The sequence below is a fragment of the Alligator mississippiensis genome, chromosome 12 (assembly GCF_030867095.1).
Source record: "Alligator mississippiensis isolate rAllMis1 chromosome 12, rAllMis1, whole genome shotgun sequence".
Lineage (NCBI taxonomy): Eukaryota > Metazoa > Chordata > Crocodylia > Alligatoridae > Alligator > Alligator mississippiensis.
Window position 1 is genome coordinate 58,850,839 of NC_081835.1, and position 23,738 is coordinate 58,874,576.

Genomic DNA, 23,738 nt, shown 5'->3' on the forward strand with positions numbered 1-23,738 from the left:
ATATTACTCAAATCCTTCTAAAATGAAAATGTCCACTTACCTAAGTTGCTTTGCATAGCTGATTTCAATCTCCGTTCTTTCTTTTACAAACTTGATGTATTTTTCCAGAACATCAATTCCCCATTGTGTGTGTTTTTCTAAGTTGTCAAACTGATCCTGCAGTGAATAAAATAGATAGTTTAGTCTCACTGAGGTCGGAGATAACTTAAAACAACAATGCTCAAAAGGATGCATTACTGCAGAGAAAGTATTGCTAATGTTTTCCACGACTGCACTTATGCATATTTTTTTGCAGCCAGGTTTTTATCAGCCTAACCAAGTCTAGTTCAGTGCAGGGCCAGGACTGTAATACTCTTAAAGTGCTGCCTTACGCGTTATTTTCGCACAGGCTAGGAAAGTTGCATTTGTCACGTGGAAAACAGTTTGCTAGAACAAAGAAGTGCTCAGGCAGAGGTGTACAAATATTCTACCGACAAAGCAGATGCCTTTTATAGAACATCTTTCTACAGACGAGAGTTGTCTTCCCACAGAATCTCACATTGTTTTATAAAACAGAAAACAAGCTAAACAAATGCTAGAACAAAAAATGACTTTAGCTATGTTTATAGGAAATCTTCTTGCATATATCCATTTATATATACATGCTCCTTTCATCTTCAAAACAGTGCTGCCCTAAAAATTGCACATGTGTTTTCAATAAACTCTTCTATATCTAAGAGCATTCCAAAAGTTAGGTTGGGCTTTCCAGATGCCAAAAGGGATTACACAATGCTGAATTCAGATTAATTACCAAAACATTACAATACAAAGTTCTTACTAGTCTCTAAAGAGCTAATGAAAAATTGTCTTAGCTTTTCAACTTCTAACTTTCAGATTTGATGCTGTCACTCTATCAAATTGTATCCCACTATCTAAAAGGATACAGAAGGCTAAACTTCCTAAACCTGGCCTTCCGAAAATGAGATTCACAGTACAGAATCGGAGACAAGCCTCTAATTTTAGAGATGCTTAGCTGTCCTAAATTAACACTGCTCCACTGAAGTTAAAGCTATACTCATTTATACCAGCTAAGGATCCAATCCTGAGCAACTTCTGATTTACAAAAACAGCACTGAACATCAGGAAAACAGAGCACAAAAATAACCCACTTCCTTCGATTCACAGAATAGGAAAACTAACAGAACTACCACGAAGTCTACAGCATGCCTATGTTGCTTCTAAGAAAACTGCACTTAGTGCAGTGCAATATTTGTGATAAAAGTGTAAATTAAGGTGGCTTAAGTAGAGAGCTCTCTCATGTACAGTAAGCGCAGTCTTGCAAGCAGAAGCTGCTGTGCTACTTGAAAACCTCAGGGCTCCATTTTTGGTTAGACTTTGTGATGGGGAGAAAGTGGAGTCAGATTAAAGAAGGGCAGCTAACAGAATTCTATGAACAAGCAAGTTAATATGACAGGCAGGACCCATCTAATGTAATGGCTATAACACTTAGGGCTTGTCTACACACAGACTGCACTCAAATTTCACTTAATGAATTTAAACTCCAAGCTGAAGTACTACAGCTTTTGTTACTGTAGTTTAAACCACATTTTTGACAGTCCAACTGATGCCAGTTAAGGTGAGCAGTAAGTTGGGGAAGCAGCCAAGTGTTTCTAGAACCTATGGAGCCAGAGAATTAATAAATATGTAAAAAGTCAATTAGGAACAGGTTTAAACCAACCTAAATAAAAACTTACACTAACTAAAATACACTGTTATGAAACAAAAATGTGGGCATTCACCCAAAAAAGTAGGAGTTTTAACTGAAAAGCTGCAAGTCCCAATCTAATCCAAGCCCTTGACAGCTGCAGAGAATACAATGATTACATAGGTGGAAGCCCAAGACTCTCCTCTTTCCTCAGAGGCAATTCAAGCCAGAAAGAGAAATGACGGAGTCCCCGGGGTGTAGATCTAGCACAAATGGCTGCCTTAGACTCGGCGTTTCAACCATCTGCCCCCAACTGAAGTCAACACGACTGCCCAGATGTAACAGAAAGCAGAACATAGCCCACTGTTTGATTTCTACACACTTTGCCAAACACTCCTACGACCTACCCCTCCTATACTGCTCTGAGCAAAATCATCTCCATACCACCTTTGCATCTGATTAACACATCAAAACACCCAGTTTTCACAATAGAGTTTAGACAAGAATACCAAAAACCTGATAATGGCTCCTCGTGGGTAAATCTGTCTGCTCCACTATTCCACGGTTCAGTCTGCTCAGCTGTGTTCGCTGCTTGACCCGGTCTAATTTTGGCAAAGAAAACTCCATAGGTGTGGAGTGCAGAAGCTAAAGTACTGTACTGGAAGTAAGAGATAATGCAGGTGTTGGGAGGATGTAATTTTATCAACCAAAAGCCCACAGAAGAGAATTAAGTGGTTTTAACTATGACCAGAACAACTGTGAGCACTGAGTTCCCCGAACAGAAACAAAGACAAGATGAACTCAGGCTGCTTCCTGAAGCCTTCATATGCAGATAAGAGCTGCTGATCCTTGAATGTCACTTGAAAGGCTGAGAGGGGATCTAGTAGCTCTTTACAAACTAGTCAGGGGGGACCAGCAGGCATTGGGAGAGTCCCTGTTCCCCTGAGCACTACCAGAAGCAACAAGCTGGCAGAGGGTAGATTCAGCCTAGACATCAGAAGGCACTACTTCACAGTCAGGGTGGCTAGGATCTGGAACCAACTTCCAAGTGAAGTGGTGCTGGCTCCTACCCTGGGGGTCTTTAAGAGGAGGCTGGATGAGCACCTTGCCGGGGTCGTTTGACCCCAGTACTCTTTCCTGCCATGACAGGGGGTCGCACTCGATGATCTGCTCAGGTCCCTTCCAACCCTACAAACTATGAAACTATGAATATGGGCAGAGATCGGGGAAAGGGAGGTCCAACTTCAACATGTCTAGTAAGAAGCTGTCCCAGAAGCAATCCTTTAGACGTGTACATTTTTATTTATCTTTTTTTGTGTTTCTTCATGATGTAGGGGAAAAAAAAAATCAGAGCCAGGCAAAAACAAGCCTAATTGGATCAACAGCAACAGAGAAGACTGAACTGTTCAAAGAAGAGCAGAGCAATGACAGAAAAGGCTCTAAGAAGCCCTTCATTCGGATTGTCTTGTGTCTCTAGTCAACAAGCTGAGGCTCAGAAGTGGTTATGTGTTAAGACTGGTGGGGCCTGGGTATAGAAAACCAATTTATCAGAGCACAAGTTACAGCTTTTAAAAGCAGGCAATCCTTAAAGCTGTGTTGTATGCATTAGCTTTAAAAGACTTAGCTTGAGAAGAGGCAAGTTTCAAAACCAGTAGTGTCATACTTCCTAAGGACAAATTCACCAATCAGAGCTGCCTCTGACAATTTAGCATTTCTGTTGTGACGTTTCAGGGGGGGGAAAACACACACATGCTGTTGTGTTGTTACTTCTTAGACTCAGACATGGTAAAGGACAGACAGGTTCACTGTGACCATCTGCCAGACACTTCAAGACTGCTCCCTACAGGATTCTTATAGCTTTGTTCAGCCTGGTTTTAAAAACATCTGAAACAATAGAGCTTCCATCACTTTCCTGGTAGGCTATCCCACACATGCTAGAGTTTTGAGGATGGAGCCCACTGCTCCTGCCAGACATTTAATAAATTGGGAAGTCATTTTTCTAACTGGCCTCCTGACTTGCTCCATCACAATGGTACCATCAGAATGGTAATGCCAGCAGTTAACTAAATATCACAGTAACACACTTAGCTTTAAGCACCCAGCCTTGTCTGTAAGGAACTCCTTGTGCACTTTGAAAAGACCCCCGAGGGAGATACTCAGAAGTAGAATGGGCAGATAGGCAGAAAGCAAATGAGAGTAGGGTGCATAGGAGTACAGAGACCTGAAGAGGGATGGCCTGCATTTGAAAGCTTGTCTATCCCAACTATCTAGTCGGTCCACTAAACAATATCACCTTAAGAAATCCTTGCCTCTCACATAAGAATACATCAGCACTGCAATCCAGGGATGAGCCTGGAGGACATGTAGAGATAGCTCAAATATCTCTACAACTAGTACAGAAGCCCTAGGGTCCTGGCCACTTCACACCTAAAGATCTTGCCTTTGGCAGTACAGTGCTACTAATACAAGAGCTAGCTGGTTTAAAGCTCTCAAGTATGTTTTACTGAGCTAGAATCACACCTCTGGATTTTAGTGTAGACATATCCCCAAATCCTCTTGATGCCTCTGAAACTCCCCCCACTATCCACTGGAAGCAGTGTCAAGAGCAAAGGAGATTCAACAAGTCTTTCACGTTCCTCGTACAAAGCAGCAAAGCTAATCAGGAAGAATGCAGGCAATATAATGCATGATAAAATCACCAAATTGGAGGACCACAGTAAAAAAATTCACTTCCCACTCACGACTTTGCAATGACAATAACACATCCATGTTTTCTATAGGTTGGTTGTAGTGTCCTTCCTCTGTATCAGGAGCTACTTTGCATGTAGATACAATTTTTAGCTGGACGTTGGATTAAGGAGGAAACCTGTATTGAAGACTCTCCCAGGAGAGCCCCCATCCATTTTTGTACATTTACCCCATCTCCGATTTGTCATATCGCAACTTTCCCCTCATACAAATCTTGCCTTCAGACTCATTTCTTCTTTACTAGCTGACTTACTGTGAGCCTCACCACCTTATTAAAAGAAGAGCTTTTGATTAATAATGGGGACATCTACATATCATTGCTTGTACTACGCTAGCACTTGGTCTTGCTCATTCCACTCCACCCTACTGCCAGTGAGCCCCATTCACTTCATCACACTTGACATTAGACCCTGATTCCCAAAGACAGACCCTTGCTCTCACATATAGACCCTAGTGCAGTAGCTCTCAATCTTTTTAGACTCAAGGCACCCTTCAATAGCCGCCCCCCACCCTGGGAAAATGCCAGCTCTGAGTTTTCACTCATTTTTTTAACTAGAGAAAAATACAGCAGTTCCTCTGTGGCAAAGATCTCAAGGTGCAGACAGAAGTGCAGCTTCCCATTGTAACTCATACGCTTCAGAGGAAGTGCCATGAGTTACAGTGATCCTCCAGACCCAACAGACATTTGCAGCCAGGTGATTGGGGGAGGGGGGGCATGGGGAGAGGGGCACATGCCCCCCCTGAGATCGGCCCCCGACTCAGCACCTCTCAGGATGGGGCACGTTTTTTTGTTGTGCAGACTGGCGGCATTGGGGGGGGGGGGGGGGGGGGGGGCACTAAGCCACAGCACAGAAGTATAGGATATGGGGCTTCTGGCCCACCCCTGGGCCTGCCCACAAATTGTGTCCCCCCAAACTCAGGAGGCACCAGTCACCCCTGCTTGGGGAGGCTCCAATGCACTCACCCCACCTTCCAGCGACAGCTTAAAAAAACCCAGGCCGAACTCCCTATGCTCCCTCCCCACCCATCTCCCAACTCCCATTCTGAAGACAGTCCCAGGAGCAGGGCTGGTCCACATCAGCCCAGTCCTGCTCCTGGCGCATAGAGACAGATGTTAATAAAAGTGCTCTGTTTTGGACCATTTTCATCTGAACCCTCATGCAATGAGGGCTCAGACTGTCGTGGGATTGGGCCCTTTTAAAGCACTATGCAGCTGTGCACTTGTGTTGGGTCATGGCAGTACAGTGTTTTCAGAGGCCAAATGGGGAGAAAATTATCACTTCCGTCTGTGCTTTCAGACTCCAACAGTGTAGAATGTTTTTAACACTATAGACTCCTGTTTGAAATCTCCAAGTTTATCTTGTGAATCATGTCTGCACACCTAACATGGCTAACATTGTCTGGTACTGTTCATCACCCTCAAAAAGGCCTCAAGACACCCTGGTTGAGAATCAGTGCCTAGCACATTCTTGATTCCCTATTTAAACAGTAAGTGTTCAAAAGAGGAAAGGGAAAAGTATCAGTCATTAACTTAAACGGTAACCAGTCATCTGAAATCTTCAAAAATCTTTGAGACTCTCACCCCTCAGGCAACTGGTGCTTCTAGCTTGATTTCTGTTTCCACTAATTCTTTCCCTGCATTTTTACCACAGCCCCAATACCTTCCTAATATCCCTGCATTCTTTTTGCAGCTGTTACCCTGGCAAGGTTCAATATGGAAAAAGTCATGCCTTATTTTTCCTCCTTTTGTTTTAACTCTCAGTTGTAAACATTCGCTACTCTTAAACAGCTCTATCCACAACAAAGTACCTTTGGAAGAAAAGAAGCCCAAAAAGGCCCAGAACGAAGTAATGAGGCAAAGAAAACAAAATACAAATTGTAGCGTGTTTTGGTTATTGAAAAATAGAAGGAAGAGAGAGTTTCAACATCAGTCCAGGTTTGGGGATTAAAACAGAAGCTTATGGATAGTTCAGTCTCTATCAGCATTGTCTCCTATCTACTGCTAGGATGGCTCCCAAATTCTTACAACTCACGCTCCATTCATTCCCGATACTAAATTAAAGTGCTACTTGCAGCCACCTGAAGACCACTTCTTTTTCTTCCAAGAACAGAAATCAAAGTAAATTACAGTGCCCACTCACAGCCCTTGCGGAACAAGGGACTTTAATTTGTCATCAACAGGCTTCAGCATTAATACACGTTCAAATGAATGGAACAGTTGGTATTTCTCTTGTAGTTACTGTTTTGGGCTGTCTACAGACTCAAGCAGGCAGCACTGCATGCTGTCACTGGCCACATTTCTTAGTCTTTCTGAATAAACAGAAGAGCTAGTGACAGAGTCAAATTCTCTACTGATTTAATTCGGTTGAATTCACCGAGTCAATGCCAAAAGAGGTTGATTTGTTGCCCCTGGTTTGTTGTGAAATGCTAATACAACTTTAGGTGTTGGAAGAGAGGATGTCTGTGTCTGCTGAATATTCATCATTATATCTCCTATGCAAATAAGCTTGGAGAAGGTTTAGACAGCAACATTTAATACTCCAACAGCTGGTTTACATCTTTGCTCCCACAGCTGCTTTCTCTGGTGACAGAGAAAATCATGGGACACTGAAAAAAAATGCTAGTTTAGACACAGGCAGCATGGAGACAGACTTAGTACTGTGTTGCAAATGCAAACTAACGTGCTAAGGAGGGGAAGTTAAACCATCTCTGTTCAGAGAGACCAAACAACAACTGTGCACCAGAATGAATGCACACTGGAAATCTAGCAAAGACAGGAATACCCAATTACCTGTGGGGGCACATTTCTCACAAGAGAACCACTCTTTCCAATCTCTCAGTCCTGATCCTCAAAGGAAACTTAGAAAACACTTCCCAGAGACGAACCTATCAACTCCACTTCATCAACCTCCTGGATACAAAAAATCATGGACTAAACATAGACATTGGATTTATGACACATTATAACCTGCCTGACATCTGACTCCCCAGGTACCTCTCCACTTTCATACCCCTTCTCTCTCTCTCTCCCCCCCCCCTGCCCCCCCAGCCTGTCTCTCACCCACTGACTCCTCAATCTACATTTTCACTGACTACCTGTCTTGTATGCATACCAGCCCAGCCTCTGGCTTCTTTACTTTTCATTCCATCAAGGTAGAGCACACACCAACCGCTGAAACTTCCTTAGCCTGACGAAGCGTTTTTGAACCCAAAAGCTTGCTTAATAATTATTTTCCAACTATTTGGGTCGGACTAATAAAAGATATCAGATTCACCCAAGGAACTTTGTCTGCCTCTGTTTAGTATTGTCATTTCACCTGTAGCAACCAGCAACAGAATAAAACAACTGTGGCCAGGCAAGGTTCAAAATGGCTGAGAATTCCTAATTCTCAGGGGCAAATTTTTAAGCATACTGGGGTTTCTTCTCCCTTCCCCCAAAAAAGTCATGTTTTCCAGACTAGCTAAAAATAAAATAACAAACCCCCCCAAAAGTCAAAGGCTTGATAATGATAGGGTATAAAACATTGTCACCTCTGCCTAGCATGCTTTTTTGCCCTACCCCAATACTTCCCTCTTCCTCCCCCCACCCCAAAAAGGAATAAAAAAAAGTGAAGATCAAACAAACACTTTCCTGTGTCATTAGCATATTCATTTTCTCTTTTTTTTAATTCTGTGTTTTAACAACTGCAAATTAAAAAAAGAATTAACAAGATGATGAAAGCCTCCTAGGCCCAATTAAATTCACGTGGCATTGTGGTGTGAACAGAACACAACACAAGTTTAAATCCATCACAGGCACCTATAACAAGTGTCCAAACATAATAGCAGTTTTAAAACACATGAATAATCAAAGACTAAATGTAGAGTGATATTGCAAGAACCATTCTGAAAATACAGGTGAGCAGAAATAAAGAAGCACTAGAGTTTGCCTGACTTAACAAACACTGACTTCCTATATAAAAAGTCTCAAGTCAGTACAGTTCTTAGGTTATGAAAATTAAGCAAATCCCCATTATATTGGAATGACATAGGATATTAAGACACTGTATCCTTTTACTTCATGCACTGTAGATAAGAAGAAATAGCACTACAGGACTGCCTAGCAGAAAAGGAGTGCATTCTTTCCATTCAGATACTGCTGTTGCATTAACAGATGTTTCATGGGGACACGGGAAGGGACGAAAGCAGAGTAAATCCTACTGGCTCACAGACAGAGGTGTTTCTGATCCCTTATATTTTACTTGCTGCCCTTCCATTCATGAGAGATGTTTCATTTTGTGCATCCTCCCTGACATTTCACCTCGACACACTAAACATTTCAGTTCGAGTTAAACAACAAAACCCAGAAACAGATCTACTTCTACACACACCCTCAATTCATCCTCATCCCTCAAGACTGGTTTTCACAAGGGCTAACAGCTGTTTATTTCTATATCATTCTAGATGTGCCCAAGTTAATCTTAACCTGGACAGGAAAAAAAAAAAAGTCATATCACTGGGCACCTAAGCAAATTTCAAACCAAAAAACAACTATCTTGAATCTCTGTGACCTCCCAGGAATTAAAGGTTGCAGATGGTTCTTTTTTTAAATTGAGGCATGCTTTGTGTTACATAATCTCTCCCCTACTTGTTCTCCTTGTCCTTGTAACATTGTAAATTAATTTGTAAGCCTTGTAAACATTGTAAATAAACACACAAATTGTGTTTGATGCTTTCGGCCTCAAACTTAGAAGAAGCAATCCCTGTTTTCCTAGCGCTCTGCTGAAGCTATAAGGCAATATGAAATCTCTATTTCTACAGCAGTTGTATCTGATATAAAAAACAATGCATGCCAGTTCATGGAGGGGCCTAATGAGGCAAGAGGGGCTTCTTGCTTTCAACAGGATACTAACCCCTGCCAAAAGGCTGCTCCACATAAACTTGACAGCAATCAGGAAGCAGGGCTGGTCTCAAGTGCCGTGGGGAGAATCATCCCTGGCCAAACCTTGCTCCCTTTTGTGGTCAATGGGAGTTTTACTGCTGGCTTCAATGGGCGTATAGTTTGACAAACACTACGTGCCTTTGCAAATCACAGTCCAACACACAGCAGGCAGGACAGCTGTAGTAAAGCAAAGGGGAATTCATGGCCAGCAAGCTGAGGCAAGTCAGACTCTTATGACAGCACCATCAGACCTTTAATATGCATATGGAGCACACTGAAACTGAGACTTCTAATAAAAAAACCAAACCCTATCCCACAGTAAAACTAGGTGGGGCCAGCATCCAATTATTTAGATGCTGGATATTTCTGTATGCTGGTGGAGAGTTTTCAATCTATTTTTAGGCAAAGCAATTAGCACCACCAAACTCTAAAATAGTAGCAGGCTCTGGAGTCTCTAGCACTCTGGGCCACAATGCAACACAGCAAGCTACAAACCTTTGCCTTCCTTAAACTGGCATTTATTTACTTATTTCACTTAAGATCTCTATTATTTTTTAGAGAAACAAAAGGGGACACTTGGGAAAGTCTTGTGGAACATGACTGCTTCAATAGAAAGATTCTTCAGAGGGAGCAGCTTGTTACCAGCACTAAGGAGAAAACTGAACTCCTGAATGACTACTTTGCCTCGGTATTTCACTGGGCCTAGGGAAAAATGATGCCAGGTAGGGTGCAGAATAAGCAGGGTAGGAATGACCACCTTCCTACTATTGCCATAGAAGTGAGGTGTGATCAATTAAAAAAAATAGACATATATAAGTCAGCAGGACCAGATGAACTTCACCACGGGTGCTGAAGGAGCTGGCCAAAGTTATTGTGGAACCCCTGGCAAAACTCTTCTAAAACTTGTGGTGCTCTAGAGAAGTCCCTGAGTACTAGAAGAGGCCCAATGTTGTGCCAATCCACAAGAAGAGCAGAAGGGAAGACCCAGATAACTATAGGCCAATTAGCCTAACTTCTATCCCAGGGAAAAACCTGGAAAAGTTCACCAAGGAGTCTATCTGTGATAAAGCTTGCAGAAGGTGGGATTCTGAACAACAGCTAACATGGCTTTGTCATGGGCAGGTCTTGCCTTACCAATCTCATCTCCTTTTATGACCAGGTAACTCACCACCTGAACAAGAGAGAGGAAATCAACACTGTATACCTTGACTTCCAAAGAGCCTTTGATCTGGTATCCCACAATGTTTTGCAAGAAAATTGGAGGATTGTGGGCTTGACTCTGAGACAGTCAGGTGGGTGGGAAACTGGCTGCGGGATAGGACCCAGAGAGTCCTAATGGATGGATCTGTGTCATCCTGGCAAGAAGTGGCCAGCGGTGTCCCGCAGGGATTGGTGCTTGGTCCAGTACTTTTCAAAACTATTATCAATGATTTGCATATGGGGGTGAAGAGCTCACTGGCTAACTTTGTGGATACCACCAAGTTATGGGGGAGCATGGTCATGCTTGAAGATAGGCTACTGATACAGGCGGACCTAGACAGGCTAGCAAGTCAGGCAGATCAGAACCAGATGAAGTTCAACATTGAGAAATGTAAAATGCTCCACCTGGGGACGAACAACGTCCAACACACCTACAGGCTTGGAGGCGCCAAACTGACCGGCACCACGAATGAAAGGAAGCTGGGAATAATAGTAGACCACAGTATGAATATGAGCCAGCAGGGTAACAATACACTGGCGTAAATCAATCGATGCATCGCCAACAAAACCAAGGAAGTGATCCTTCCACTATACTCAGCACTGGTCAAACCACAGCTGGAGTACTGTGTCCAGTTCTGGGGGCCGCACTTTAACAAGGACATGGACAAGCTTGAGAGATTCCAGAGAAGAGACACCCATATGATCATAGGCTTGCACGGCAAGCCAGACAAGGAAAGGCTGAGGGACCTGGGACTCTTCAACCTGAAAAAGAGAAGGCTGAGAGGGAACTTGGTAGCAGCTTACCACTACATTAGGGGAGTATATCAAGGGCTCGGTGAACAGCTATTCACCAGGGCACCCTTGGGGAAAACCAAGAGTAATGGCCACAAACTCCTGGAAGACCGTTTCAGGTTCAACACTGGGAAAAACTTCTTCACAGTCAAGGTGTCCAGACTGTGGAATAAGCTCCCTCCAGAGGTGGTGCAATTGCCTACCCTGGAAATCTTCAAGACCCCAGTCACCCTGCTGGGGTCACTTGACTCCAGTTGCTTGGTGCAGGGGCTGGACCCGATGATCTTCTGAGGTCCCTTCCAGCTTTACAATCTATGACTCTGGACACTTCTGCCTATCTAACAGGTCACTGGGAGCACAGTGCAACCAGCTGTATTCATGACCCAAACCAGCACCTATTAAAGGCAGCAGCACAAGATCCCATTCCTCTAAATGAGTGAGGAGGAAGCTTCACTGGACAAGCCGGACAATGGCTGCTGAAACTAAGTTTCTTTAAAAAGTCTCTAGCTCCCTTTGCTGGAAAAAAAACCTTAAAGCACAGCGGAAGCCTAGCTGCCAGACAGCATCTGAGTCAGCGTTGCTGCTGCTAGACTGCTGGGCCCATGTGGGGACCTCCACCCACTGTCTCAAAGCCGAGTGACGACATGGGGGTGGGGGGGAGCAGGTGCAGCATCCTCAGCTGAATCCTGTTTGCTTCTTGTTCATGGGCTCTCTCTCCTTGTCTCATCCCAGCCCAAGTGAGATTAGCCCCAGAGCATTTCTATACTAATACCCTGCAGCCAACCCCGCTTCTCTCTTCCCCTTACGCTCAGCTGCATTTTCCTTTTCCTCAAGCTGGGGAGAGGGTAAAGCAGAACCCCCAGGCTCTCCAGGTGAAGCAGCAAAGCAAACAGATCTGACAGGAAGACAGGGGAGGCAGGTACTGTCAGAAGAAGGCTTAAAGCAGAGCTGAAAGAGAGGGGAAGAGGCCATTGCTTCTGTACCTTTAAAATCAGACCCTCCTGTGATGCAAGACAGCCAAGAGAAGTGAATTTGGGGGGTGGACGTGCAGGAGGAAGCAAACAGATCGGACAAAGGAGAAAACTGGTGAAGTGAGGGTGATTGAGTCAGAGAAGAAGCTGGACAGCAAGATATCTGTTTGCTGGTGAGAAAAATGGATGTGAAGCTTCTGATTGCAAGAGAGAAGAGCTTCTTATGAAGCAAACAGGTTAAGGCGTCCAGGTGGGAGTGTGTATATCGACGTATGGGATAATGGAGGAGGATGGTGGTTTCTACCCTTTGGTATTATCAGCATGGGAGGGCTACCAGATTTCTGCTGAAATGGGCACGTTTTCTTGAAAAGGCTGCACTAAGAGGTTATGGACCGGATTCATCGCCTGCTGAAGTCAATAGGTGAACCAAGTTCAAAGGGAGTTCAGTGCAGCTTTGTGGCCCTTAAATCAGGATCAGCTGGGCATATTTTACTAACAAATCCCTGTCATTAAAGTGGCTCAAGCATTACTGATGTCCTTGTCTCTTACTTTCTTCCTGCTTAAAAAAAACTCAACAATGTACCACAGGAATTGTACCCCATGATGTGCACAGGGGGCTGGAGCAGATGTTTTTGTGGACTTGTTTGGACAAATAATTGCCTGTAAAATCCAGGATCTGGACACAGTGAACAAAGAGACATTTTCCTGTCCAGTGTGTAAATATTCAAAGAGAAGATAGCACTAATGAGAATTACATAGAAAAACACTGCCAGAGAAAGATGAAAGTGTAACCTTGAGCAAATACACTTCCTTCATAGCATCTAAAGACATTTTTCATAGTCCACCACATTGGAACAGCAGTTAATTTCCCTCAAATAAGTTTATAGGCACTGAGGTTTTGGGCACTGAATGGCTTGACCACAATGAGAACCATGTGTCGTAAGCAGCCTAGTCAGAAACAAATATTCCTTTCCAAGCATAAAATGTTGCTTGTAACATTTATACAAAAAATCCCAGAATGGGATGGAACTGTTTTTTAAATATGCTAATGCTTAACTTACAACTCAAAAGTGCAGTATATAATGTGTTGTCTTTCAAGGGTTTTTTTTATTATTATTATTTTTGGTTTTGTTTGGTTTTTTTAAATAAAGCAAAACCTCAACCAAAGCCAGAAATCAAAACCCAACCAGCACTAATCTTTCCCTGAATGCTGAGTTATTTAAATTGAGGGCCCAGCTCTCCTCTCACTAATACAAATGCAATTCTAACAACTTCAAAACATTTATTCCTGAGGTGCACTGGGATAATGGAATCTGGCCCTTTGGATCCAGACGGCTGCATTCAGATTCAGAAATTAAGCAGAGGCTGCTACTGCTGAATCCTACTGGGCCCAAAGGTATAATTTCTGTATATCTCTCATTAGTGTTAATGACAATTATGTAACTAGCTTTAAAAAAAGAAGTGCTATGCTCTACCTTCCACCCACCCTGAGGGAACAGGAAAGGGACCAAGTTTCAGCCTCTGCTGACAATGTCCAGAGCAGCAGAGGAACAATGACAAGGACCTCGCTGGGCTCACTCCTGAATGAAGGTCGACAAGTGCTCCAAGACTGACCAGATTCTGGCACCTTTCATTGTACTGCTGGTGAAAGAATAACTCAGACATCTAGAGAAATGAGATTCCAAACTACATCTCTCAAAAGCCTGGTGCTCTGTAATACGGGTAAATATACACTGTGGTTCTAATGAGATTTTTAACTTAACAATGTTCTTTTAAGTTAGTGCTCTCCACTTTGATCAAGTCACTGCCCAGCCATTCTTTTATTCCATAATTAAACTAACTGAAGCACCAATTCCCAATAAATCAGATGGTACATGGCTAGATCTTTAAAACTGTTGTCAACTAATTTTTATCCTCTCCCCCCTCCCTCAGTCTCTGAAGCTTCCTTTCATTTGCCAGCTGTTAAAACTTAATCTACAAAACATCTTGGCCCACATGCTTTCCCCTTTGGGCAAACATGTACTAATTACTGAAAACAAACCATACAATGCTTCTGCTCATATGGATCATCTAACTAGAGTACAAACAATAGATCTGTTGACATATTTAGAACTTTCTGAACATATGAAATAATTAGCACCTTAAGCTAATATTGCAACTTGAGACAGTTGATATATAATGATGCACAAGAGCAGTAATTTAAATGGTATTACGGGTTGGGAAAACTGGGATTCTGCTCAAACCCTGCCTTGATAATCTCTTGGTTATATCAGATTAGGTTCCTCATTTAGAATATCTAAACGGTCCAATCCATTTTCAATGTTCAATTTTTCAACTTCCTTGAAGTCAGATTTTTTTTCAAATAGGAAAGGGTGCTCTGAGCCCAGAATCTGTCTGAATTTCTGAGGTGAGATTTCTAGCTGTGCCATTTCAGTCAAGTCACCTAGGACATAAATTATCAGAGGTACTAAGCACCCATGCTGCCATGTGAAGCCAATGTCAAAATGGAACTTCGGAAAACAAAGCCCCAGACCTCTGTTCCTCAGTTTCCCCCATCTTTTAAGCTACAGAGTTGGCCTGCAGAGAATTGACTCTCTGCTTCTCTATACAAGACTCTTATCTAACATATGTATTTCTCTGGGAACCCCATTTTTACTAGTACTTCAAATATGTATTCATGATCCACTTTGTCACGTGCATTTTCTAAATCTAGGTTTGCTATAACTATTTGTTTTCCTTAGTGAAGCCCGTGTGAACAAGATATATGGTAGGGCCCATTAAGCGCAGTCCCCTTCACTGCCAACTCTTTCAAGTCATGGTGAGCCACAACATTGTTCTCTCAGTTGCTTCCTCTCAGCCTGGGGCATATGATTAGTGTGGCCCCACCCCTCATAAGTGAAGCCATACCAGGTTGCCCCACACCTCATTCACACACAAATGTTGGAGTATGCCAGGACTTGTGACAAGAACACTCAGTTCTCATGAGTGGGGAGCTAACTAGCACATGGACCCTTTGGGTTGGGGGGGGGAGAGATTTGGTGTATACACACATATTGAGCTCTGCTGAGCTGTGGTGTTACAATGGAAGGCAGGACCACACTAATTATATGTGCCATGCTGAGACAGGGTGCAACAGAGGGATTCTGGGTAGGCTATGTTGTGGCTCACCATGACTTGAAATGTGCTGACTCTGGTGGGGCCCAGCACAACAAATGATATGGTAAATCATGGGCTTTATGGCTTTAGACTAGTAGCATACATAATTTACCTGGCAGAGGAGATAGCCAAAAGGCTAAGATTATGGTAAGATCAAGCAAAGCTGGGGATGCCTGAACCTTGAGGACCACAGGCCTGGGACTTGCATGTACGATGTCTGCCTGGATCTGGAAAATATCTAAAACCCTTGACAGATGGGTAAGGGAAAAAGAGATACTTTCCTAGTAGTAGAGCTACACAGACTTGATGACTGAGCTCTGCTCAGTCAAAATTTGCAACTTGACTATTCAGCTTCATAGTATCATAGTGCTTAGGGTCAGAAGGGAGCTAAACAGATCATCAGGTCCGACCCCCTGCCCCAGGCAGGGACAGGTGCTGGGGTCATAGCACCCCAGCCAAATATCTGTCCAGCCTCCTTTCAAAGACCCCCAAGGTAGGAGAGAGCACCACCTCACTTGGGAGCCCATTCCACAACCTGGCAGCCCTAACTGTAAAGTAATGTCTCCTGATGTCCAGCCTGAATCTTCTAACAATTTGTGGATATTATTCCTAGTAACCCTGGGGGGTGCCCGGGGTAACAGAGCCTCCCCAATTCTCGCTGATCCCCCCTGGTGAGTTTGTAAACGGCCACCAGATCCCTTTCTCAGCCTTCTCTTGTGGAGGCTGAATAGGTTCAGGCCCTTTAGCCTCTCCTCGTAGGGCCTGCCCTGCTGTCCCTTGACCATGCAAGTGGCCCTCCTCTGGACCCTCTTAATGCTAGCCACATTCCTTTTGAAGTGCGGCGCCCAGAACTGGACGCAGTACTCCAACTGTGGACTGACCAATGCCGCAGAGAGAGGAAGTATCACCTCCCTGGACCTGCTTGTGATGCATCTGTGGATGCACAACAAGGTGCTTTGCCCAACTGAATCTGGAACTGATTTGCCCCTTGAAACAAAATATATAAAATAGTTTATACTAGATAGCCAAAATTCTGCTCAGAATTGTGTTTACAAAATACATGTGTTAAAACTTTTTTAAAAAGTGCATCAATTCTGGATGAATTGAGTCTATGGATACTATATGCAAATTGCTACCGCCATGTTTAATATCAAGGTTATTGTTTTCAGATTTGCTCCTCACTTCCACGTGCACTGAGAGAGTAGTGTCTGATAGTAAGGGGAGGAAGAAGGGGCTGCCAGGGGAAAAAGTTAGCGGCGGAAAATAGAGAGCAAAGGGCTACCTGACCCCCAGATTTATTTTCCCTGCTATAGCAGTGGGAAGGGGACAAATTTGTGGTCAGACTCAGAAAGTAATAGTTGATGGAACCAAATCAACACGGTCAATGGTGACCAGTGGGGTGCCCCAGGGCTCTGTACTCAGACCTGTACTCTTTAATGTATTTAAAAATTATCTGGACTCTGTCAGAAGCGGACTGGCTAAGTTCGCTGACGACACCAAATTATGGGGAAGTACAGTCATATTAGAGGATAGGCTGGCGATCCAGGTCGACCTCGACAGGCTCACAAGGTGGGTGGATCAAAACCTGATAGCATTCAACACGGAGGAATGCAAGGTACCCCACCTCAGGCAAAAAAAACCCCAACATCATACTTATAGGCTTGACAGTGCTACGTTCACTAGCACCATGGCTGAAACTTGGAGGTCATGACTGACCACAAGATGAACATAAGCCACCAATGCAATGACACAGCCGGCAAAGCAAACAAAACCCTGACTTGCATCTACCAATGCATCTCAAGCAAGACCCAGGAAGTCATCCTCCCACTTTACTTGGTCATTGTGAGGCTGCAGCTGGAGTACTGCATCCAATTCTGGGCTCCGCAATTCAGAAACGATGTGGAGAAGGTTGAGAGACTCCAGAGAGCCACGTGCCTGATTAGAGGACAAGAAAACAGGCCTTATGATGAGAGGCTGAGAGCCATGGGACTCTTCAGCCTGGAAAAGTGAAGGTTTAGGGGTGACTTGGTGAAAGCCTATAAGTACATAAGGGGTGTGCATCAGGATCTGGGAGAACATCCGTTCCCCAGGCCACCCTAAGGGAAGACAAGACCGTTTTAGGCTGGACATAAGAAAAAACTTCTTTACCATCTGAGTCCCCAGGGTCTGGAATAAACTCCCCCCAGAAGCGGTGCAAGCACCTACTCTGGACTCTTTCAAGAAATACTTGGATACCTATCTTGCTGGGATCATTTTACTCCAGCTGACTTTCTGTCCCTTGGGCAGGGGGCTGGACCCAACGATCCCTCCCAGCCCTAATGTCTATGAAGGCAAACCTCCAATAATTAGATTCTGTACCTGGAAAACTGTAAACAATTTATAAGTTTTCCATATATAGAGTCTAATTATTAGGGGGGGGTCGCCTTATAATCAGGGTAAACTTCTATTCAAGTAAATACGCTATCTGTTCTGCCCAGACATTACAGAACCCATAACATTTTATTTTTATAAAACAGAGCAGATGTTTGACAACCTGGACTCTGATTCAATTTCCCCTCCTAGTGTTGTAAAATGGACAGGGAACTAGCTGCTACACTTTACTGCATGAAGGGTGTGCTTAACCGGTGCTTATACAGTAGACTGGGATGAAATATGCTTTATAACTGTAAAATATTATAATAAAATAAAAGTTGAACTAATTCTGCTTAGCACAGCAGTCTGAAAGTTCCTCCTGGAACCATAAAATGCATTTAGAAAATTGCTTTAATGCAAAATGATACACTCAGTCAGAGATAAAAAGTTTTTCTTCTTACATAGCCACAAATCTCCCCTGATGTTTAAACAAGAAGAAAAATTCCTTCCCTGAAGCCGATTTTCTTTTCTTTCTTTTTTCCTTTCCTCAAGATTAAGTATATTCAAGTCTATTACCAGCTGACAGAGTGGAGCCAGTCCTCCATATAGAAGCTTAAAAAAAAAAAATCTCTTCAGGATAGAACTTAAATGCTCTGTACTTATAATCTAGTTATTCGATTTTATGTCCAAGATTTAACCCTTGAGCAACTCCCTTAACTTGAAGATGAACTTCCAAAACCACTTTAATAGAGATATCGCGTGTAAATCAGGAGACCTAACCCAGTAAGTAGGATAAGAGTTGTCCTTTTTGATAGAGAGAGTAATTGCAGCTGCCCAACATTTTAAGCATCTGCAAATTAAGAGGTATTTTCAACTTAAATGAAAGTGTACAAAATGACTTATGAAACGATGAACTGCAGATATTTCATACTTTATTGTTATCCACTCATCTGCGCTATTTTGAAAGCAAAAAATGCATTGACAATATAAATAAAAAACATAAGATAAAATGTGTTAGGAGGTCAAGCACAGGTTAAAAATCAGCAAAAAGAATTTAAATTTTTCAAAGCCAGTCATAGGATTTTCCTATACATATCTTATTTCAGTGGAACTTGAGTGGCTAAATTCCTTTCACATCTTAGGAAAAACTCAACCAAGTTGTTTTCTTTGTTTACTGTCATTGTTGGGCTGGTTCATCTTCTTAGATCATGAACTTTGGAAACTTTGGACTATTTTCTACAATAAATTAACACAATGGTGCATCAATCCCCCATATAACATAACATAATGCAATCTCTTGGCTCTACTACAACTACTAAAAAAAAAGGGTTCGTAATGTATTTCTAGCTACACAGAAGACATCACATTGTGGCCTAACTCTGGGAATGCATTTCACCCTCTGTAAAGAACACCAAATGATTTGTGATGCGAGACTACCCAAACTGTCAGCATAATGAAAATATAGCTAGATATGGACCAGTGCACATATGCACCGCTACCCTCTCTAGAACGTTATGAGAAATGCTGTGCGTCAAACTGTATACTGCCAGCAGTTAATGGAGATTTTCCCAAAGCTCAATTGGCAGAGGTCTATGGCTTTTAGAAGAGGTTCCAGATCCTATTCTTGTCATCAATCACTGTGAAGTTTTGAGTGGACACAGTGTACAACTATGAAGAGTTGGCACTGTTATACTTTATTAATGGAAATGTTAACCATAAGTTCACTCCCATTACTTTATTCAAGTACATAATTAACATATCAAAAAACAATCTGGGGGTGAGGGGAGCCTGCTGCTCTCTGCAGCCCAGAAACCTGTCTTCACCTGGAATACGAGCTTAGCAGTTGCTCCTGGAAGACTAGGAGGCCACAAATTTATTACAATACATGCTCCCCTGTTTTATAAAAAAGTATTTATTTCCACTCTGTTTCTACAGCCCCCAAAACAATTCTCCTCTGCCTCAGAAGGGACTGCAAAATCAGGCTTAATATCAACAGCACAAACTACATCGATACAAATTACTTTAAAACAAAAGAACTCCCTATTCATTTGGTACAACTTCCATCATTTTCAATGCACCCACACACACATGACAGCAGAATTTAGTCCTTCACTTCTTGTTTACTGCACTGAAAGTCTGAAGTTGAAGAAAGTTAACATCTTTTCTTAAGCAATAATTTTTGGGTTAATCTCTTCTCTGAAGCTACAGTACATTTTTCACAAGAGAAGCCTCTTGTAACTCTCCGAAACAAGATGCCAGCAAAAATAAATTAATGTGCAGTAGGTGGGGGGAAAAAAGTAGTAAAATATCTGTGCAAAATGCTGACCTACCAAAAGCACACAAAAGCATTTGTTCAAATAGAGACTATGAATAATTTAATCTGAGGCAAGTTACCAAGCAGCAATTAAACCACACACACACTACAGCACAAAAAAGTTCCCACGCACATTTCATGTTAACAAAGGAAGCAATTTTCTGTAGGGATAGCAGGGCTGCGATGCAACTCAGCCATCTGATCTACTCACTTAATGATATCAGAGATCCTCTGAGATGTACAGGAAATTTTGAGCAGTCAAAAGGAAACAGGAAGCACATTTATGTCTAGCTCCTTCATGATCAAATTGAGTAATTCACACAGGAATATGGAGAGGTCACTTTCCATCCACAATTTAGGACAAGGAAAATGTGCTTCCCACACACCAAACAGGATCCATGAAACAGGCCAAAGCAGACTTTCATACTCTGGCTGTCCATACAAGTCTGAAGATTTAGAGAGTAATTTCCTGGCAAATTAGAGAAATTAATGTAAATAGACAAACACAGACAAAAGGAGGAAAGCTGACACACAACTGGATTAAGCAACTTGCCCAAGGTCACAAAGGGCATCTAGGGCACAGCAAGATTTCCCGAGTCCCTGTTTAATGCCTGAATCATAAGTTAAACTAAAATTAATTCTGTCTTAAAAAAATGGAAGCTGACTACATTTAGGCACTGGCTGACTTTGCAAACCCTTTAACCTTGCTCCCTATAACACCTCTTCCCTATTAAAACAGAACAATTGAGATGCTTTATGGGAGCAAACCAATTGTGAAACTTAACCAGCATAGCAACACTTGGGAACCTTCATATCACAGAAAAACCATGTTTCATACTAAGCAGAGTGCAGCATTCCTCAATACTTTAAATAATAGACCCTTTCCCCAGCCACTTTATATTAGTTAGTACTCAGGATAAGCAAGTTCAGCTGCACAAGAAGGATTATTCAGCTTGTCTGCTATTGCTGGCTTTGTCTTCAACAAATCTCTAAATACCTCTCAAATTCCACGAATGCTTTGTATTGTAGCATATACAATAATTATTATCGCCCTGCATTTTATGCCCTCGAAACACTTGTACCGCTATTAGTCTCACAGCATTCTACTAAAATAAATTAGTCAATATCCCTATTTTTATAGAGACCAAATGTGAAGGAGGATGGTTATTCAATGTAAAATAAATTCAGAGCAGACATCAAGGTTAATACAAGCAGTTACATGTTCCTGTACCTTGTGAATGTGTTGTGATCACTTCTCTCTTTTTCTCTCACACAGATCTCTCACATATACACTTGCAGCTAGGCTGGGATTTTCAGAAGCACTGAATGCTAGCCAAAACTCTCATCACAATGAAAGCAGAGATGGACCCACCCCTAGACTTCAAAGACAGCAATAGGCTTGTATTAGCTCCCTGCGGCCCTGTCAGATTCCAACGAATCTGCAAATTCTGCTAAATACCTTGTCATAAGGACACAAAAAAGGAAAGGAAAGGAAGCTTCCCAATTCTGAGCAGAAAGCTGACTTCTTAAATCTTAAAATGCTTAGCCTAATGCTGATCAACAGGCAGTAAGAACAAACTTGCACTTTCCTCGCCCAGATAACTTTCTATTAAATCACTGATTCAGTCACACTACACAAACATTATTTCCTTTAAACCTATATCTGCCTAGTCTCCTTCAAAACTGCTCAATGGAATCTAATTTTTGTTTCTTCATTTTATGCTGTGATTCAATACACTAAGTAGAAGGAGAGTTGTTGCTTCATGCCATGTATGCACATGTATAAATGCCAATTTATGGCCAGCAGATGTCTCCAATACAGCAAAGGAAAGTACAAACCAAATTGCTGATTACCTAATCTCATTAAAACCTAGCGGTATGGAGACTGACCTACAGCATTTCTGTGAGCCTACCCAGCTGAAATATACAGGAATCTTAAATTATCTTTTGGGATGAGACATGATATATATTGAAAACTGTATGACTGCGTATTTTGGAAAAAGACGGTTAGCCATGTTAGTCTGAAGTCAGGAAGAAAGCAGGGCACAGTGGCACCTTATTAGCAACTAACAAGTGCTGCATATTTTGAAAGAGTAGTATTAGAATCGCCATATATCGGGTAGCTACTGAAGTTATAACAACTAAACCTATGGCACAGTGAGAAGCCAGGCCAAAGTGTTAGTTTTCCAATAGGAAAGACTCCCACTGACTTCACTAAGCCTTGGATATACAGCAGTTTCAATCAAAGCTCTCAAAAAGCACAGACGTCAAAGCTGAGCAACAACTACAAGAGACAACAAAGTATTAAAAACTCTTTGGAAAACAGCTGAGAAAACTGAAAACATAGTTAATGTTTGCTAACGTTTGGAAGCGCTAGCAAATTCATATTCTGCACAAATTCATCCACTGAACCATTTCATTCACATCTCAAGCTGCTTGTACTGTGATCTGAATGTAGTAATGGGCTGGAAAAAAAACAACCCCTTTGAGGCACCAAAGAAGCATTCTGAAAGTGTGCCACAGTTTCTCAAGTGGAAAGCAGCTTTTTGTACTTCAGACTAATGGAGGGGACAATGACAAAACCCCTACATAACACACAAAGATGACCACAAAATGCTGATGTTATTAAAAGATTCCTGTGACCTAAAAATAATCAACATAGCTTTATGATAATGCTGATCAAATGTGGATTAATTTCATCAGTAATTATAGCATATGGAATGGAGCAGTTATCCAAATAATTTATCCTGTGTGTGACTTAACTAAAAAAATGATTTAAATCATAGTTTCCCCACCATGGCTACAGAAATGCATAACACTTTTGTGATGCAAGAAGTCGTATTTTTTATGCAATGCCAAAAACGGAACTTCACAGTTATACGTTCCTGGCTTCTCCTTTCTGAATGTTTTACTCAAATGTAGGCATAAACCCATCACAACAAAGCATGTAGTTCATGCACAGGAGAGCAAGAATGCTGATCATTAGCATAATGTCTTGTGTTTTTTTCCTACTGTGGCAATAACAAATATGTGAAGTACTAAAAACAATGGCAAAATATATAGCTGCTCTTTTCCAACCAGCACCGTGGGAGGAAGTCTAACAGACGTTTGATTCTTTTCCAAAAAATAATGAATTCATAAGGACAAATGTCTCTAAACTCTAGCTGTCTGCTTATAATAAGTAGTGCCTGTAAACTGCATGTAAATCCCTTGCAATCCACTTTTCTACAAAACCAATCTGCAGTATAACAAACTCATAACAGCATAATTATAGTGAAGGTGAAATATTAAGTGCAAACATCTCAGAGCTGGATTGGCACCTTCTAATGTACCATAAATTGGGAGCAGGACTGCCCCAGGTACAGAGCAAGAAGCAAAGCGTGATTGCGTCCCAATTCTGTCCCCACTTCCTCCTTCCTGCATAGAGAAAGCCGCTAGACTAGCCCTTTTCCAGCTCATTTCCTTCTCTGCAAATTGGCTCAGTTGTGTGTGCTAGGGAGTGGTGGATCTAAAACACATCCCTTTCCCCTGTCCCCTGGAGTAACAGGCTTTTGGTGGCAGTCCTAACTTCACATGCCAACTCACAAATCAGAGAGCCCA

General features: G+C 42.3%; 1 protein-coding gene across 12 annotated transcripts in view; it reads right to left on the reverse strand.

Moving 5' to 3' along the window:
- FNBP1 (formin binding protein 1) overlaps positions 1–23,738 on the reverse strand; it is a 136,984-nt gene that overhangs the window by 86,238 nt on the left and 27,008 nt on the right. For 11 of the 12 annotated variants that reach the window (XM_019500996.2, XM_019500992.2, XM_019500997.2 and 8 more), the window contains one exon: positions 41–156. In XM_019500996.2, the coding sequence (XP_019356541.2) occupies positions 41–156 (116 nt within the window). Of the gene's footprint in view, positions 1–40; positions 157–2,200; positions 2,339–23,738 lie in introns of those variants that run through there. The other variant, XM_019500999.2, reaches the window with a different exon arrangement.